This window comes from Nannospalax galili, unplaced genomic scaffold, assembly GCF_000622305.1.
Source record: "Nannospalax galili isolate Female #2095 unplaced genomic scaffold, S.galili_v1.0 scaffold485, whole genome shotgun sequence".
In the NCBI taxonomy this organism is placed as follows: Eukaryota; Metazoa; Chordata; class Mammalia; order Rodentia; family Spalacidae; genus Nannospalax; species Nannospalax galili.
In genome coordinates this window covers 699,858-718,420 of record NW_008354534.1, presented here as the reverse complement: position 1 = coordinate 718,420, position 18,563 = coordinate 699,858, and the positions used below count along the sequence as shown (strand labels likewise).

The window sequence follows — 18,563 nt, the reverse complement described above, 5'->3', positions numbered from 1 at the left end:
TCTGGGTTGGCATCTGTGGTCATTTAAAACTGGGAATACTTTGGTCCAGGCTTTTCTGGCTTTCATAGTTTGCACTGAAAACTCAGCTGTAATCATAATGGATTTTTATATGTGACTTGTTGTTTCTCTTTTGCAGCTTTCAGAATTGTCTGTTTTATATATATAGTGTTTCTACTATGATGTGCTATGGAGAGTTTCTTTTCTGGTCCTGTCTTTTTGATGTTCTATATGCTTCTTGTACTTGTATGGACAGATCTTTCTTTAATTTTAGGAAATTTTCTTCTACAATCCTATTGAAGATCTGGTCCATACCATTATGCTGAGATTGTTCTCCTTCCCATATGCCTATGAATCATAAGTTTGGTCTTTTTATGGTGTCACAAAATGGCTGTATATTCCATTCTTGTGTTTTCTTAAATTTTCCATAATCTTTGCTTGAGTGGTCCAATTCTTCAACTTCATCCTCTAGTGTTGATAGCCTGTTTTCCATTTCATTCATTCTAGCAGTGAGGCTTTCCCCTGTTGTTTCAAGTTGGTTTATTGAGTTTTGTACTTCCTTCTTCATTTCTGCCTGAGTTTTCTTAAATGTTTCTATCTCTTTTGTGAATTCATTCAGAAGTTTATCCCTATCTTCTTTTAGTTCTTTGATTTGTTTGTTCGTGTGTTCTTTAAATTCGTTGAATTCCTTGATCATGTTTGATAGGTAGAGAATGGGCGGGAGCGAGCAGCGCAGACGAGCGGATGGATGAGGCATGGAGGCTCAGATGGAATTCTCAGTGGGACATAGATTTATTTCACACGGGGCACCTTTCCCTCGGGAAGGGAAAGATGTCCATGAAGGGAAAGATGGAAGGGAAGAGAAGGGACGGGAAGGGGGAAGGGGGAAGGGGGAAGGGAAGGAAGGGAAGGAAGGGAAGGATGTCAGGGAAGGAAAAGTGTCCAGGAAAGAATGTCCACGGGTTGTGAGCTGGGACTTTACATATGGGGGCTTTAGGGTGTGGAATCAGGGAGGGGGAAGCAGGTAGGATTAGGGTGTGGAAGTGTCTTCTTTTTCCTCTTAAGATAAGAACTCTGCTTATCTTTGGAGGTCAGAGGAAAGGCAGGCTGCTTCTCAGCAGAGTTTGTAGGTCCCTGTTGGGGAGGGGGAGGGGGCTGCTATTGGAACCCTAACACACTGGAGTTACGAATGGTTGTTAGCCACCTTGTGGGTGCAAGAAACTGAACCTGGGTCCTCTGCAAGAGCACCCAGTGCTCTTAACCACTGAGCCATCTCTCCACCCTAAAGGGGAACAGTTTTTAATCTGGAGCCTGGCTCAGGAAAGATGCTGGTCTAGGGCAGCTGGTGGCCATGCCAAGGAGAGATGCAAAGGCAGATGGGGTGGGAAGAGGCGGCCTCCTGGGGACTGCACTGAGGAGCTGGGTTGGTCTGGATGCAAAGGATCAGGAAGAGGAAAGGTCAGCCCCAGTGTCCCAGAAAGAGGCTTGCAGGCGCTGCAAGCCCAGGGAAGCAGAGGGAGTTGAGGGCGGGGCCAGGCCCAGAAGCAGTGCTTCTGGGGCCCAGAGAAGGCACTGCATTGGTCTGGATGAAAAGGATCAGGTGTCTGGGGCCCCAAGAAAAGGAATGGGGCAGGGCCCAAACTCGAAGGAGAGAATGGTGGTGAAGTTGGGAAGGTGAATGAGGCTGGGGGAGTCAAGGCACGGAGGGCCTAATGGACTTACCCCAGAGAGATGCCTGTGGGTAAGAGAGAGGCCTGTGGCTAGTCCTTCAGGCCCAGGGAAGCAGAGGGAGGTGAGGGATGGGCCAGGTCCAGAAGCAGTGCTCCTGGGGCCCAGAGAAGGCACTATGTTGGTCTGGATGAAAAGGATCAGGAAGCCTTATTGGTTCCCCAGGTGTCTGGGGTCCCAATACAAGGAATGGGGCAGGGCCCAAACTCAGAGGAGAGAAAGGCGGTGGGGATGGGAGGGTGAATGAGGCTGGGGGAGTCACTGCCCAGAGGGCGCAATGGATTTACCCCGGAGAGAGGCCTGCAGGTAGGGGAGACTGTCCTTTTGCTTTTGGCTGATTATTGTAGTCAGGGCCATGGGAAGCAAGGATTCCTCCAGTGGACATGTAGTCCCCCACTGATAACAGCAGGTCCCATGACCCAGTTCTCTGAGCACAAGGTGGGAGCTGAGGGGCCATATGGGCATCACATTTAAATCCTGGAACTCTGTTGATTGTTTCCTTGTAGGTCCTGTTTTGATGCGTTCTTACTGTCTCTATGTCCTCCTGCTTGCCATAAATGGAGTGACTGAGTGTTTCACATTTGCTGCCATGAGCAAAGAGGAGGTTGACAGGTAGGTAACCTAGATGGTTCACCTTTTATCATGGTCTTTGGCCAAAGTGAAGTAACTTGCCAATCTTTTTTTTATTCTGAGCATGGATTTACCTATAGCTCTCTCAGAGGCCACACTAGACCACTAATGTAGTACCTCCCAAGACCTACATTGCCTTGACACAGTTTAACTAGTGTTCTCCCATGGTGGGACTGGGAGGCCATTATTCTTTCTGCTTCCCTTCATCGGGTGGAGGAGAGTATCAGGCCAGAAGAAATATTTGTCCAGGTATGCAGTCAACCATAGGACAAGCTCATCCTCTATTCCTCTGCCTTCTTGCCTGGATCCCTAAGTGTAGTCCTCAGCTCTAGAGGGCTACCAGGTTGCCTTTTAAGATACAAATTCTTGTCTCTAAGAAATTGATTTTAGGTCTCTGAGAATCTCAGGGATTCTGTGACATCTTTCCTCAGAAGAAGGCTCAGATGCATATACACATTTTTGCCACAAGTTTTTCACATCTCTTAACCTCAGATCAGGACCCCATCCTCAAATCTTCACCAGTGGGGATAGTTAGAAATACAGCTTCTGGGCAGACCTTCTGGACCAGCCACAGTCATGTAGGTCTCTGTAAGTCTGTCCGCTTTCCTGAAATCTTGAGGAAGGTATAGTTTCTCCTTTTCTTCTTCATGCCTTTCTTACTAAACATGCTTTCTCTAAGGCTTTGGGCTGCTCCTAGCATCTTGTAGTTCTTCACTTTTTCTCTCAAGCTTCCTTCTCCCAGCCATGTGGCTACGAGTCAGCCACGTGTCTGACCTCCATGCAGGTTTAGAACCTGCATGGCTTCCATAATTTTCTTTCTTTCTTCCCACTATTCACCTCCTCAAGGCAGCTGCCAAGATAACCAGCTCGCCTGCCCTGAGGATTTTTCTTTAAGATTCTAATAAAATTGTAAAAGCTTCAAAAAAAAAATACAGCTTCTGGTTTACCCTACTTCTGCTGTCCTGTCCTGTCTTACCTCTGGAATCAGTAGGCCTTTGAATATGTGTGTGTGTGCTCTGAAAATGCCATCATTCTGCTGTGAACTAGCTTAGTAACTTTGGCCCATACCCATGATCATCCATCTCTTATATCTTAAATGCCAAAAGTCCTAGGACAGTGTCTTAAGACATCACTGTAAGATGAGTGTGAGGACTCAGGAGGCAGAGGCAGGTGGATCTCTATGACACTGAGGCCAGCTTGGTCTGCATAGTGAATTCCAGGTCAACTGTAACTACAGGGAGACCCCTGGCCAAGGGGCCAGCCCATACTGATGAGATTGTCCTAGAGAGTTCTGGTCTCCTCCCCCAAAAACAGAATTGGAGTTTTAGGAGGCTTGATCCAGGAAGATTAATCATTACCAGCTCCAAGCAATTCTGAATCTGAAACTATGGAAACTGCCAGCCTGGGATAGGCACTAGCTGATCTCCATGACCCCATATACATGTAGATGCATATGACAATAGGAAGCATCTCATTGATGCTCAGGACACATTGATACTTTTTATTCTTTCATTCATTAAAAAAAAGCCACATTAAGCCAGGTGTGGTGATGCATGCCTTTAGTCCCAGCACTTGGGAGGCAGAGGCAGGCGGATCTCTGTGAGTTTGAGGCCAGCATGGTCTACATAGTGAGTTCCAGGCCAGCTGGGGCTACTGGGAGACCCTGTTTCAAAAACAAACAAACAAAAAAAGCCACATCACAGACCCAGCACCGTGGCTTAGCAGGTGAAGGTACCTGCTGCCAAGCCTGATGACCCAAATTCAAACCCTGAGACCCACATGATAGGTGGAGAAAAGTGAAAGGTTGTCTTCTGACCTCCATACATGCACTATGGCACTTGTGTGCCCACACATATACACACACAGACTCACAAAATAAATAAATACAAATGTTAATTTAAAAATATTTTATCTTTAATTATATATTGTGTGTGGGTATGTGCATGTGAGTACAGGCGTCCGTGGAGGTCAGAAGAGAGCCATGGATCCCTTGGAGCTGGAGCTGGAGGTATTTAGCTGTGAGTTGCCTGACATGGATGCTGAGAACTGAACTTGGATCCTCTGAAAGAGCTGTACACTTAACTGCTGAGCTGTCTCTCTAGCTCCTAAATATTTTTTTAAAGCCATGTTATAACATGCTGAATTGACTTCACAGTCTATTAGTGGATCACAACCATGATCCAAAATTAGTTGTATAGACACAATTTTCACCTCCGCTAGTTAAATTTATAGCTGTAGAATTGCATTGAGTCTACTCTTTTATCCCATGGATAAAGAGGTCTGTTAAAGTTTTACTTTGAAAATTACAATGTTTTGATTTGAAAGCTGCTTTTAACATTGGCTAATTTAAAAAATATAATTTAAAGCACATGGGAAACACTGTGGCAGAGTAAACTAGGAGCCTGCCAATTGAAGGAAAATTTAATTCATAGTAAATTATTAGTGTGGAGGAAGTGAAGCAGCACTAAACACATTCAAATGCGTAAACAAAAATCCTGTGACCAAATCATGAAGAAATCATGGACAGCAGGTGGTGGCTTTGTTTCCTTTTATATTGGCTATATAAAGCAGCTACAAAGTTATATTGGAATTTTGATAGTATTTACACATCTAGAAAATTGTTTTCATGGTATTAGAAAACAGATGAAAAGCAGAGGCTATGATACCTTTTAATGTAGTTCTGGTCTGAGGGATCCCCCTTTCCTAAAGAGTAAAATGTGTCTGTGCATTGTCTGCAGATGTGTATTGAGCTCAGCACTCCAGGTCCCCACACTGGGCTGAGCATATGGAACACCTGAGGTCATTCCAGACCCTAAATATTCCTTTTCAGTCCTATTAATTTAACCAGACAAAACTCTGGAAGGGTTTCTATGGTAGAATTAGGTGGCTTAGCTAACTGTTAGAATCAAATAGGATGACTTTACACTGAACATTTTACATTATAAATTGGAAAAAACTTTGATACAAATGTGAGCTTTAACCTAACCAACTTCAGGTCAGTCAATGGTTTTCCAAATAAGAACTGAACTTCAGGTCCTCTGCAAGAGCATTACATCCCCTTAACCACTGAGCCATCTCTCCAGCCCAGAATAACCTCATTACATATATAGGATCTGATGGAGTTTTCATTGTATTCTACCAAAGAGTTTTTGCTCTCTTTTGTTAGGAATGTTTTATTTTCATTTTTCTTTTGACAAATACTTTGTGAGCATCTATCTACTCTCTAACAAGCTTTTCATTCCATGTGTAGGTAAGGATGAACTTCTGATCCTTCTGCCTCTACCTGCTGAGTGTTGGGATTATAGGTAGGTGCCACCTTACTGGTTGGTTTAATTTAGTGCTGGGGATTGAATTTAGGGCCTTATACTTGCTAGGATGCTAGGCATATATCTACCAACTGAGCTCCATCCCAAATCCACAAATATTTTTGTTTATTTGTTTGTTTTTGAAGTAGTCTTGACGTGTAGTCCAGGCCAGCCTCACATTTGCAAACCTGCCTCAGCCTTCTGATTGCTGGATTGTAGGCCTGTACCACCATGCCTGGCACACCTGTAGTGCCCCCTTCTCCATCATTATCAACTCTTCCCAGATACCAAAGAGGCTGCACTGTTGAATTTGCCCCTCCTTTAAGTAGCATGAATGAGCTGTTGGTTTCATTCACTATTGCCATTTTACCTGGAGTTGGGGGAAGATGACTTTAAAAGTTTTTTAATGTATGGTTCCATTGCATTAACTCTTCCTGGGGAGATGTGAACTTAATTCTACTCATCTGAGAGCACCAAGGACAAACCAAATTAAGTTTAACAACTCAGTCCAGCTTACTGGATTTGGAATATGGTGAGGAGTTACAGAAATATGGGTGACCCGAAACAGCTGTATCACTGAAAATTTCCACTCCAGCATGGATGACTTCCCCAGAGCTGCATAGATGGAGCCCCCGTCCATCAGCTACCTTCCACTTCTAATCTAGCACCTCCTGAGACCATGTGTACCTGGGGCAGGATTATCACAGGAAGGAGGGAGTGGCTGGAATCCCAGGTGAGGGTCTAATGATGTCCATCAACAAGCCTAATCTTGTTGAGGGTCTCCTTCAGGTAATTACAGCTGCTCTGATTAAGATAGCAATGACTATTAGTGCTAAAAAGACGGCATTGCACAGAACAATCTGTCTCAAACTCCAAGGACTGATGGATCCTATTTTGGTGGCCTGTTACAAAGTATCCATTCAGATTATTGATTACTAATTAGTGAAAAACTTATGGTATGGAGGTGTAAGCTTTTGTATGCCATTGCTCATTAAAAGAGATTTTCTGCTGAGAAGCAAATAAACTCCCTCTGTTGTATTCTGGATGAAATTACATCTCCTTTGTTGAAGAACTATGTATGAGTATGTGTGTTTCTTACCATGTACTGTAATAAAGCCTGTTTCCATTGTACCTTGACCTTGGTCAGTACAAGGACCAATAGCTAGGCATTCAGTCGACACAATGGCTTTCTTACCACAGCTCATGTACAGAACCTGGTCAATGGCTTCTGAGGCTACCTAACTCAGTGGAGCTAAAGGGTTTAGTGCTCTCAACAACTGTGTGATTACAGAGTATCTGCTGTGAGGTAGGCAGAGTCCAGATGCTGGGGAATTTGGTTCATGACCATACCATGGCCTTTAAAAGGGCGGTGGCAGTAATTTTATGATGTCAAGACTGAGTTCCTTCCTTTGCAAAGACCTGAAGGTGACAGCTTTGGAATCAGAAATGAAAGTCATAGCATAACCATCTAGCTCCAGAGTCCAAAGAGCCCTAGAGATGCAGAGGGCATAGGAAGTCTGTGCTAGGATCTGGAAAACACCAAGAAGTGGCTTTTCTCGCTGTTCAGATTGCATTCTGGAGGCCTGCCACTTCATTTGCGTGAGATCTACTGCCTGGGTGCCTTGTATCCCAAGGAAAGCAGAGTGGAATTGGAACGCTAAAGCTATGGGCCAGCAGACAGGTTGGAGTGTGGGCCTACTTCTTGGGCAGGTTACTCAGCCTCACTGTGCTGGTTTGTTTCTTTAGGAAACAAATCTAAGTTCCACAGCATAAGGCCAATGTACGTTTGTTTGCCTGTGTCCCTAGCACTCCTCACAGTAGCTCTCGGAGAGTTACTGTTGCTGCCTCAGTCACATTCTTGTGCTTACATTGGAGACTTGGCCTGAATGGGATTTTTATGTTTTGATTATTAAGTGTCACCCAACTAATATCTTGATGTTTGTTTCCTTTTCTGTTCAGGGGTGAAGGGAACAGTCACATTTCCTTGTTAACTATGTAGTATTCAATGTTATAAAAACCTGAATTGTGGCTGAACATGGTGGCCATACCTATAATCTTAGCACTTGGGAGGTTGAGGCAAGAAATTACACATTCAAGGCCAGCCTGAGGGCTGGAGATGTAGCTTAGTAAAGAGTGCTTGTGGGGCTGGAGAGATGGCTCAGCAGTTAAGAGCACTGACTGCTCTTGCAGAAGACGGGTTCAGTTCCCAGCACTCACATGGTGGCTAACAACTGTCTGTAACTACAGTTTCAGGGGATCTGGTGTCCTCTTCTGACCTCTGTGGGCATTACATGACACAGGTGCACTTAAATACATGCAGGCAATATACTTATACACATAAAATAAAAATAATTTTTTAAAAAAGAATGTTTGCAGCTGGGCGTGGTGGCACACACCTTTAATCCCAGTACTCAGGAGGCAGAGGCAGGTAGATCTCTGTGAGTTCAAGGCCAGCCTAGACTATATAGTAAGTTCTAGGGTACCTGGGGCTACAGGGAGACCAAAAAAAAAAAAAAAAAAAGCTTGCTTAGCTTGTGCAAGGCCCTGGATTTGGTTCCTAGCACCACAAAAGGGAAAAGGGGGAAAAAAAAAAGATTTCTGAAGGTCACCCAGCTCAGGCTGTATTACAAGTTCTTAGGCCAGCCTAGGCTATATAACGTATAGCCTAGCCTGTCTCAAAAACACCAAGGGCTAAGCCAGGCATAGTAGCTCAAGCCTGTAATTCCAGTACCGAGGAGGTTGGGGCAGGAGGGTCACTGCAGGTTCACAGCCAGTCTGGACTACAGAGTGATAACCTGTCTCAAAAACAGGCAAAACAAAACAGAAGCAAGGGCTGGGGATAAGGCTCAGTGGTTGAACACTTTTAAGGTCTTGGGTTTGATCCATAGCACAAAACCAAAAATAGAACATCCCTACACACAAACACATACAAAAAGCCTGGATTATGGGAATATCTGGAATTACATGAACTCGGAGGTCTTTCTGTGAGTTGATATGGCTGCTCTGTTTGAACACACTTGTTCTGCTTTGCTTATCTCCCCAGGTACAATTTCACCATGCTGGCGCTGTCTTCTTCCTTTCTGGTGTTGTCTTATCTTCTGACCAGTTGGTGTGGCAGTGTGGGCTTCATTTTGGCCAACTGCTTTAACATGGGCATTCGGATCACACAGAGCCTTTGCTTCATTCACCACTACTTCCAAGGGAGTGCACATAGGCCCCTGGCCGGCCTGTACCTGTCACCAGTCCTCCTTGGGGTGTTTGCCCTCAGTGGTGGGATTACTGGTATTTCAGAGGTAAGACTCCCTGCAGTCTTCACCTGTTTCTGCTGGCTGTCCACCGCTCTTCCTCTGAGTTTCTCTTTCCCATCCAGCCTGAACCTAACAGATGAGTGTCTGTCCTTCTTACCCTTCCCTGGGCCTCTAGGACAGCACTGTATGATAGATGTAGCAAAAGAATGTCACCAGCGGGAAGAAAAAAGACACCCCCACTCCCACCCCGGCCTCATTACTGCACCTTTTGAGTTGGAAGCTGGATGATAGCTTCTTTCCCTGCTTGTCCTACAGAAGGGTACAGACTGAGGAGTTGGCAGTGACACTAGTTTCTTTCTCCAGGCATTCCTCTGCTGTGAGCAGGGCTGGCCCACCAGGCTGGGACACATCATTGTGGGGGCCATCTGCTTAGGAGTGACCCTTGGGACAGTGTTCCTCACAGAGACCAAGCTGATCCATTTTCTCAGGACTCAGTTGGGCCGAACCAGACTCACTGACAAAATGATATGACTTAAGTGATGCTTGAACACTTGTGGTACCTGGACCTACCATGGGGAGATTCTTGAACAGAACGTGTTGCTGTGCAAAAGCCCTGCTGAGGGCTCTGCAGTGGAATTAGAGCCACCCTGGAGGTGAAACCACAGAGGAAGTATCGTCCACTTGAAGTCTTCCAGCCAAAGGAGGAATGTCTTTTTTAAGTAAAAACCCAAGAGTCCTTTTAAAAGAGACACAATTCTTTTGCCATTTTGTTCTAATCTGCATTTTGCCTATTAATGAATTAATCTCCTTCAAGAATGATCACCTTTTGAAGCTACATGCTCCAACAAACTCTGTCTTGGATGTTAATAAGAATCATCATTTGGCCAAGAAAAGGAGATATAGCCACTGACCCTTCACAGGAATAGTTTTTCTGTACAAGAGGCATGAGCCCTAGTGTAACACACCAAACAGGAACAAAGCGTAGCCTCAGAGTTGTGGCTTTGCTGTGTCAATGCTATGGTCTGAATCTTTAGAGGATGGAAAAGTCTACTCTGAGAAATCTTTGAGACACTGTTTGCGGTCCTGGGGATTGTACTCGGGACCTCATTCATCAATGCCAGGCAAGCTCTCTACCACTGAGCTATATCCATCTCCCCAGCACACACAGTGATAAAGCCAAGAAATGCAGATCACATTTCCCAGAAAGAGTTGAGAATTTTTCCTGTCATGGTAGCACTGTATCCCATATCAGCTCATGTCTTCATTAGCATAGCCACTTCAGTATTCTTTATAGAGTAGGTGACAACTGTCGAATGGCTTTGGATCTAGCCACTTGAAAGATGAGGGCTTTGAGGGAATATGGGCTGCTTTGCCCCTAAGGGGAGTGCTGCTTTATAGCTGTCTATAACTTTTTTCTTTTTATCTTTTTGAGACAGGATCTCCCTGTAGCCCCAGTTGGCCTCGAACTCACTATGTAGACCAGGCTGGCCTTGAACTCACAGATCTGCCTGCCTTTGCCTCCCAAGGGCTGAGATTAAAGGTGTGTGCCACCACACCCGGCTTGCTTTCTATAATTTTTACACATGGACATCACACAGGTGTCTCTTTTTACCCTTAGAATAAAATAGGACAAATTTCATATGGCAAGATTCAGAGTCAAGCCCTTCTGACCCATTATTTCCAACACTGGTCAGTGCAACTGAATTCCAGGCCAGGGCAAGAGTGGCAGGAGGTATGGGCTCAAGGCAACCTCCTGAGCCAGGGTTCCTGACCCTGCACACTGCTTCCTGCAGTTGAGATCATCATGCCTTGCTCTGGGTTGTCAACTGGTTTTCTTTTTCCCTTGTAATTCTCCTTTTGATATGGTTGCCCTTTGGATCTGCATGCACAAACTTTATCTTGACTGTCAATAGTTAATAATCCTCTGACACAATGTCTCCAAATCTTCCATACTTACTTCTAGAGGGTCAGCAAGGGCAATTAGTGTCATGCATTAAATGCATGCATTTGCTTTTTCTTTCTAAAAAAAACATTAATATTGTCGTGCCATGGTGTCTGTATCTGAGGACAGAGAACGACTTTGAGATATCAGCTGTCTTTTTCCTTTATGGATTCCAGGGAATGAACTCAGGTTGTCAGATTTACATACCAAGCAGTTTAACCAGCTGAGCCATCTCACGAGCCTAAAATGCATGCATATAAAACCACTTGACTAAAGTTAGTACAAAGAGGCCCAAATATCGAGCCTCTTTAGTGTTGCTAGCACACTAAAACTGGCACCCAGTCACCTTGACATATTTTGGGTTGGGGGGGTACTTTACCATTGAGCTATACCTCTAGCCTTTAAAATTTATTTTGACACGGGGGCTCCCTAAGTTGCTTTGATTGGCTTCAAACTTGTGATCCTCCTGCCTCTGAGTAGCTGGGATGACAGTAGCATAGGACCACTGTGCCTGGCTACCTAGACATGGTTTTATCTACTCAGAGGCTGCTCTGCACTTATTCAGGGACAGTATCTAAATGCAAGATATCCTAAGCAACTAAGATGATTCAATCATGTTTTTATGAGCTGGGTCAGGCTAGCACAGTAGAATGAGTGGTTCCATGGGGTGGAGTAGAGGGCACAGAAAGCAGTCCTCCCTGTGTATCTTTTTGGGGGCTGGGGGGAGTTGAGACAGAGACTCACCATGTAGTCCTGACTAACCTGGAATTTGCTATATAAATTTGGCAGGCCTCAAACACAGAGCTTCACCTGCCTCTGCCTCCCAAGTGCTGGGATTAAAGATAGGAGCCACTGGAGAGATGGCTCAGCTGTTAAGAACACTGGTTGTTCTTGCAGAAGACCTGGGTTCGAATCCCAGCACCCACATGGCAGCTAACTGTCCATAACTCCAGTCCCAGGGGATCTGAAAGCCTCTTCTGACCTCTGCGGGCATTGCATGACACCAGTGCACTTACCTACATGCAGGCAATACATGCATACACATAAAAAAAAAATTTTAAAGATAGCCACCATGCCCAGCTTCCATGTCCCTTTTCTTTCCTGTGAGTACACAGAATGGGCCTTCAGAGCTCATGAGCTCTTTCTTTCTCTCTGCCACTAGCCACCCCTTCACTCTCCTGGGTGCTTCGTATCTCTGCCACTAGAACCCTATCAATTCATGCTCCCTTGACTCCAAAATGTCCTGGGACTACCTTCCTTGGAACATCCCAGATTTCAGGTTCCTAGACATCTAGGTTCCTAGGACCCACTTCATACCTTCAGAGTCTTTGTTTGGGGGCAGAGCTCAGGGATGAGTTTTGTCAGCAAGCCCACATGACTATGATGCTGCCAAACTTGGTCACCGCCTTAGCAGCAGACTCAGGACCTGTTATGTTCACGCTCACAGTATCTGTTTGCTGCTCCTGGCACCAGCAGCTTGTGACTACCTTGGTTTGGGGAGCAGGACCGCAGGGTTCTCACTCTCAGGTAGAGAGGGGCTCTGCAGCAGACTGCAGGCTCCTCGCATCTCACCTCTCCCCATGCTGTCCACCAAGTGCTGCTGTCAGCTCCTGCTTCTCTTAAAAGATGGTCAGCTGGGTCAGCTGGTCAGCTCCTTCCCAGGCTTTCTTCATGCTCTAGAAGCAATGCATGGATGCATGTTTTCTCATTGCTAACACCTGTCTTCTCAGCTGTCAACACTTTGGACCAGGCCCTCCACAGTTCTCAGCTACCTGGCCTGCTCTCTGACGCCCAGGTGAATACAGCCATGGCCTCTGGTACTTATACTGGATTGCATCCATGTCGGGCAGGCTGCCTCTCCTTATTAAGGATTTTAAGTAGCCTCACTTTCTGGGATTACTCCTTAAAATATTCTAAGAATTCTTTTCCATGGAAACAAGTCTCGAAGACGCTTTCTTTTATAAAAGCTGATGAGATTAACAGTATTGATGGCCTTCTGTGCTCCTCTGACACGTGTAAGTATTGGTCATTTGGACTTGGCTTGGGCTTCCCTCAGTGAGAAACACTGCATTGTTGCGCTGTTTGGTGCTCCTTCCACAGAGATTCCTGGCTCTGGAGATTGTCTTCTTTTCCCAGTCTGCCACTTCTCAGTTTTACTACAAGCACAGTTCTTCCATTCCTGTTTTTTTTTTTTCCTTCCCTCTTTACACCTATATGTATGTTGTTAGTTTCATGACAATACCTTGGTTTAAAACAATAAAATTATTGTCTTCATGGTCTTGTAAAGATCTTTCATACATTTCCTCCCCCCAAAGGAAGGGGGCTTATAAGTAGGGTTAGGCGTGTAGCTCAAGGGTAGAGGGTTTTTCACCCATGCACAAAACTAGGTTTCACACACACACACACACACACACACACACACACCACCCAGCTCCACAAAGTAAACAAGTTCCTAAGGAAGGTAGGCAAACATCTTGAGTATGCAAACTGCTTGTGTTCCTCTGTGTTGGTGGTGTGACTGGGATTATGATTCCTGACTTTGGAAGAAGGAGTAACTAACTGGAAGTCTTCTGTGATTTGGGACAGAGAAACTGGGGCCTCCCTCACTTCTCTCCACACCTCAGCAGACCCCACTGTGTGTTCTATGCATCTGTCACCTAGCTCCTCTCTGGCCTGCTCCTAGTCTTGGTTGGTTTTTAAAAGTTGTTTTATTAAGCAGCCATTCTTTGACATTCTTGGAATTTCAGTGTAGGGTGGGTTTTAGGGAATCTGGGGCAGCCCTTTCAATTAGGTAGTAAAATTTCCTTTCACTGGGCTGGAAGGCTACGAGGACTCTGTGACTCATTCACATACACAGACTTTATTGGGAACTTTGCCTTGGTGTTGAGGAAAGACAGGAGCTGGCAGCATGCAGAACCTGAAGGAGGAGGAACCAGGTGAAAGGTGGGAAGCCTTAGAACGTAGGGCTCTGGGTGCTGCTCTGTGGCCTCCCTGCTGAATGGGAAGAGTTTGATCTTTGGCCCAGTCTAGGAAGAGCCACAAGAAAAACAGGTTGTGCTTGGGGAGGATGAGAGAAAATCAGAGCAGGAAGGGGGAAGTCTTTCAGAAAGTGCTGCTCTTAGTGGAAGGCCAGGTGGAAACAGGAGGTGGGCCAGGCCCCTGCGACCATGTGAAGTGGGGATACAGGGTACTTAACGGTGAGGAAAGTTTTAGGAGCTCAGTCTTGAGACCCCTTGGGAGCTATCCTCCAGGCTCAGAATGCCACTTGTATGTTCTTAATGGCTCTGAAGGAGAGTTCTAGAAGTTACACTGGAAGCCGGGAAGACTATCAGAAAGGATCAGATGTGGAAAGATGAGCTGAGGCACAAGTATAGGGGTCCCATAGGAACTTCTCAAAGGCAAATCAGAACTGGAAAAAGCAACTGAACAAGAATACTGCTCTAAAATGCACATTCTGGGCCAGCGAGATAGCTCAGCAGGTAGCTGCTTGCCCTGCAAGCATGAGGACCTGAGTTCCATCCCTGGAGCCACATAAGGGCAGAAGGAGAAAACCAACTCCACAAAGTTGCCTTCTGACTCCCACATGCATGCCATGGCATGTACTCCCTCCCCCAATAAGAAATAAAATTAAAAATAAGTAAATAAATGATAAAATACAACTTTTATTTGATGAATAGTCTGCAAGTACCCAGAAAGGGACTCGTGTATTTAATTTGGAAATAAGATTTCTGAGCCAACAACAATGCAGGTGAAAAATAATTTGTTTTACTGTTATCTGTTGTACCTGAGTGAATCAGCCCTTAATGTAAATATTTCATTTGCGGACTAGCTTCCGGGAGTAACAAAGTGTTTTATTTGAGCAATTTCAGGATAGGAGAACTCATTATCAGTCCACTTCACTTACCTTGGCATTATCAGTCCTTCTGTTGAGAGAGCCATTCATTTTTAACCAGAACTGTGGGGGAAATGGGCTCTTAATGTAGTTCATCCTCCTTTAGGAGCTTAATGAAGGAAGGTCTTAAAAATACATCTTCCTTGTCCTTCGGATGAATTGGCAGGAGGTACTGATTGTCCTGTAACAAAATGCAGTTGATTTTTTTTTTTTTGCCTGCTAAATTTCTCCACCTTCTTGGGAGTTGTGGCTTCAGTGGAAAGTGCCTTGGGTGAGCTTTCTGGAGTTAGGCATATCTTTTCAAATAGGCCTTGGCATCAGAGTGGGCATATCCAAATGGTCCCAACCTCTACAGGCTCCTACACACTCACTTTTGGAGAAACCCCCTTCTCATCCTGTCAGACCTATAAGCTGTGGTTGGCTAACTGACATGATGCTATGCTTAGTACATTTAAAAATCAAGGCTAGAAAGATGGCTCAGTGGTTAAGAGTACTGGCTTGCAGAAAACCTAGGTTCAAATCCTAGCATCCATATGACTGCTAACAACCATCTGTAACTCCAGTTCCAGGGGATCCAACACCTCCTTCTGACCTTCATGGGCATTGCACAACACAAGTGCACTTCATGCAGGCATAACACTCATACACGTAAAATAAAAATTAAAAAAAAATTTTTTTTGGTCTTTCTGAGACAGGGTCTTCCTGTAGCCCCAGCTGTCCTGGAACTTGCTATGTAGACTAGGCTGGCCTTGAACTCACAGAGATCCACCTGCCTCTGCCTCCTGAGTGCTGGGATTAAAGGTGTGCATACCATGCCTGGCAAAACTTTTTAGTTAGTTTTGAAGCTTTGTATTTTGGAACTAGTAAATTTTGTTTCTGATGGGGTTGGAGGATTGGCTCAGGGGTTAAGAGCACTTGCTACTCTTGAGAGGACCTGAGTTCAGTTCCCAGTACCCATGTCCTGCAGCTCAGAACTGTAGATACCTCTGGCCTTCAAGGGCACAGCACTTATATGCACATACCACCCCCATACACATACTTAAAGATAGTAATATAAAACCCTTTTAAAAATTGTGTCCCTCTCTGCAGTAGTCAGATTCCTATTGCTGTGACAAAAGTCCAAGGTAAGAACTTCGAGGAGGAAGGATTTGGTTTTGGCTCACAGTTTCATAGGTTCCAGTCTGTCATCACTGGGTCCTGTTGCTCTGGACCTGTGGCAAAATAGACTATTATGGTACTATGTGATAGAACAGAGCTGCTTACCCCCATGGTGGCCAGGACATAAAGAGGGAGGAGAGGGCCAGTAGTTGTAACATGCCTTTCAGGGTACACCCCCAGGGACATAATATTCTTCTAGGCCCTAACCTCTGACAGTTTCCACCACCTCTCAACAGGGCCACAGGCTGGCAGCTAAGACTTTAACACATGAGACTGTAGGGAATGCTCCAAATCCTTCTTGATCGTTTCTCAGATTCCCAAAGAGTTGAAGGTTATATCCGGCACCTGTGAGGCTGACTGACAGACTCCTGAGAGCTGGGGAGCAAGGGAGGCAAAGGCATGCTGGGAAGAGCCTGGCTTTGAGGAGGGGCTGCTCCTGAAACTGAGAGGCTGGGCCTGCAGCTCCTCCTGGTTACACATTGGAATAATTCTCATCTCAGCTAATATCAAGGGTCAGGCTGGTGGGCAGTAGAAGGAAAGAGAGGGCCCAGGGCCAGATGTTGCTCTTCAGGTAGTGGCTGGGTTTCTCCATTACTGAGCCAGTCTCTCTCACCACCTTTTGCCTCTAGCAACCCTTTCCTTCTTTTTGTTTCTGAGCACCAAGTCCCTGAAGGAGAAATGTAGCTGGCCCAGGTGTCTTTGTAAGGCAGCTGCCGTAAGTCATAAGTCCATAAGTAGATGGGTCACCCTGACATCAGGTAAGCCTTGGCCCACTGTTTCTAGGTAGAGGCTATAGGGTAACATAGTTTGTCCAGGGTTGCCCTTCAGCCTCAGGAACTCCATGAGGTCCTGTGACAGAACAGTTGCCTTGCAAAGGAATCTTCTAGATCATCATTTGTGACATTCTGTCCCTCCAGTAAGCCTTAGTTACCTAAGTGCCCAGAAGTTAAGACACTGTTGACTCTATTGTCATAATGTTGGTCTGGCCTGACAAATACCTTTAGTAGCGGTCACCTGGTTTCACTATGCTGAGTAGGGAAGGGAACTGAAAATTTGGTCATCTCAGGCCTTCCTTCCCACCAGCCTCTTACCCTGGATCTCATCTGCACGACCCTGGGATTGGACTGGATCTTGGAATGGAATGGACCTCGGAATGGACTTGGGTGCTATCAGAACAGTAAATGAACATTGACTTAATTAAGATGAGACTGCATTAGTCACATTGGAGGTGACAACTGAAAGTATGTTTCTAGTTTGTGCCTGGGAGATCCTGACACTTTCCAATTATGTGGAACTAATAATGCATGGCTTCCACCAGCTGTGGTGGGTGAGTGAAGAAGTCTGAGGGAGAGGGAGACTCACTGTGGGCAGCACTGGCTTGTTCCCAGCTCCTTGCTGCTTGGCACCTCTTGTTGAAAATCCTGAAATGGTACCTGTGTGTGATGACATGGCACCTGTAATCCCAGCACTCAGGAGGCTGAGATAGGAGGAGGCAAGACTGGGCTACAAAGACCCTGTCTCAGGAAAAGGGAAAAAGGAAGAAAAGAACAGAATATTATAAATGGTAATTCTAGGGTGACTAGGTTTCCAGACATCCCCCTTCAGAAGCTTTTTTTGGTTTCCAGGAGAGTTAAGCACTGACTCAGAGAGGGAAGCTGTGACACAGGAGCCTCAGTCTTTTCACTGGGTAAAGATGGTAACTCTAGACTCCCCAACCTCAGAGCATTATCTGCCCCTCCCCAGAGCCTGCCTTGGGTTCTACAGGAAAAACCACAAAGACTCTAGAGAATGAGACATTGTAGCCAAAAGACATACAGTCATATTTTCCTCCACATGTCCTTCTAACCAAACCAGAGACGTTGCTAACATAGCCTTCCTTCTTGTTTCCCTAGGGAGTCAGCACAATTTTATGAACAAACAGATTAGCATGGTACATCCTTTTGCTCTCGAACTAGAGCTGAAGATTGTTGTCTTCCCCATGTGGCTTCTGAGATCCCCAAGAGGCATCTCTCTGATAAAGAGCACGTTCTTACAGGTGTGCAGATGCCAGACCATGGGGGGCAATCGAAGGGACAGAGCTGATTACACTTGTTTCTTTTGTGACAGTGGAGTCATGTGGTGCTCTAGTGGCCCAGCAGGGCTCATGGGCGTAATTCCCAAGTACATCAGAGATTCTGGCTTCTGCTTCCTCTTGGCTGTCCCTGTAGTAATCCTGGGAATTGCTTCCATCCAGGACCAGGCGCTGGATGGAAGGCCAGCAGAGGTGTCCTGCCTTGATGTTTCTGATATCTACACCATCACTGGAGGAAACAGCTTGTGTCCATGTCTGTCTTTTCAAGCATGCCAGCAAGCCTCCCCCCTCCCCGGTGATATATATGATACGTATGTATTTTGTGTATTTCATACAGAACATCTCAAACAATCTTAATCCTCTTTATACCCCTGTCCCCACCAGCACCCTCCAGCCCCCAACTGGAGTCCATATACTCTGTCATTCCTGTTATGGCCCACTGTGTCAAGTCATTGACCCCAGACATTCCCCAGTGCAAGTCCATCCACTGAGGTCTAGTCAGTCTAAAACAAGAGAGGTTCTTTTTTCAAAAGATTTATCTATTGGGCTGGAGAGATGGCTCAGTGGTCAAGAACACTGGTTGTTCTTGCAG

General features: G+C 45.6%; 1 protein-coding gene across 3 annotated transcripts in view; it reads left to right on the top strand.

The window, feature by feature from the left end:
- The window catches only part of Rft1 (RFT1 homolog), a 58,782-nt gene extending 40,431 nt beyond the window's left edge, over positions 1 to 18,351 (top strand). For 2 of the 3 annotated variants that reach the window (XM_029555398.1, XM_029555399.1), the window contains exons 11-13: positions 2,232 to 2,337; positions 8,704 to 8,953; positions 18,134 to 18,351. In XM_029555398.1, the coding sequence (XP_029411258.1) occupies positions 2,232 to 2,337; positions 8,704 to 8,953; positions 18,134 to 18,328 (551 nt within the window). In that variant the 3' untranslated portion in view covers positions 18,329 to 18,351. Of the gene's footprint in view, positions 1 to 2,231; positions 2,338 to 8,703; positions 8,954 to 9,271; positions 9,901 to 18,133 lie in introns of those variants that run through there. The other variant, XM_008851818.3, reaches the window with a different exon arrangement.
- Positions 18,352 to 18,563: the final 212 nt, after the last annotated feature.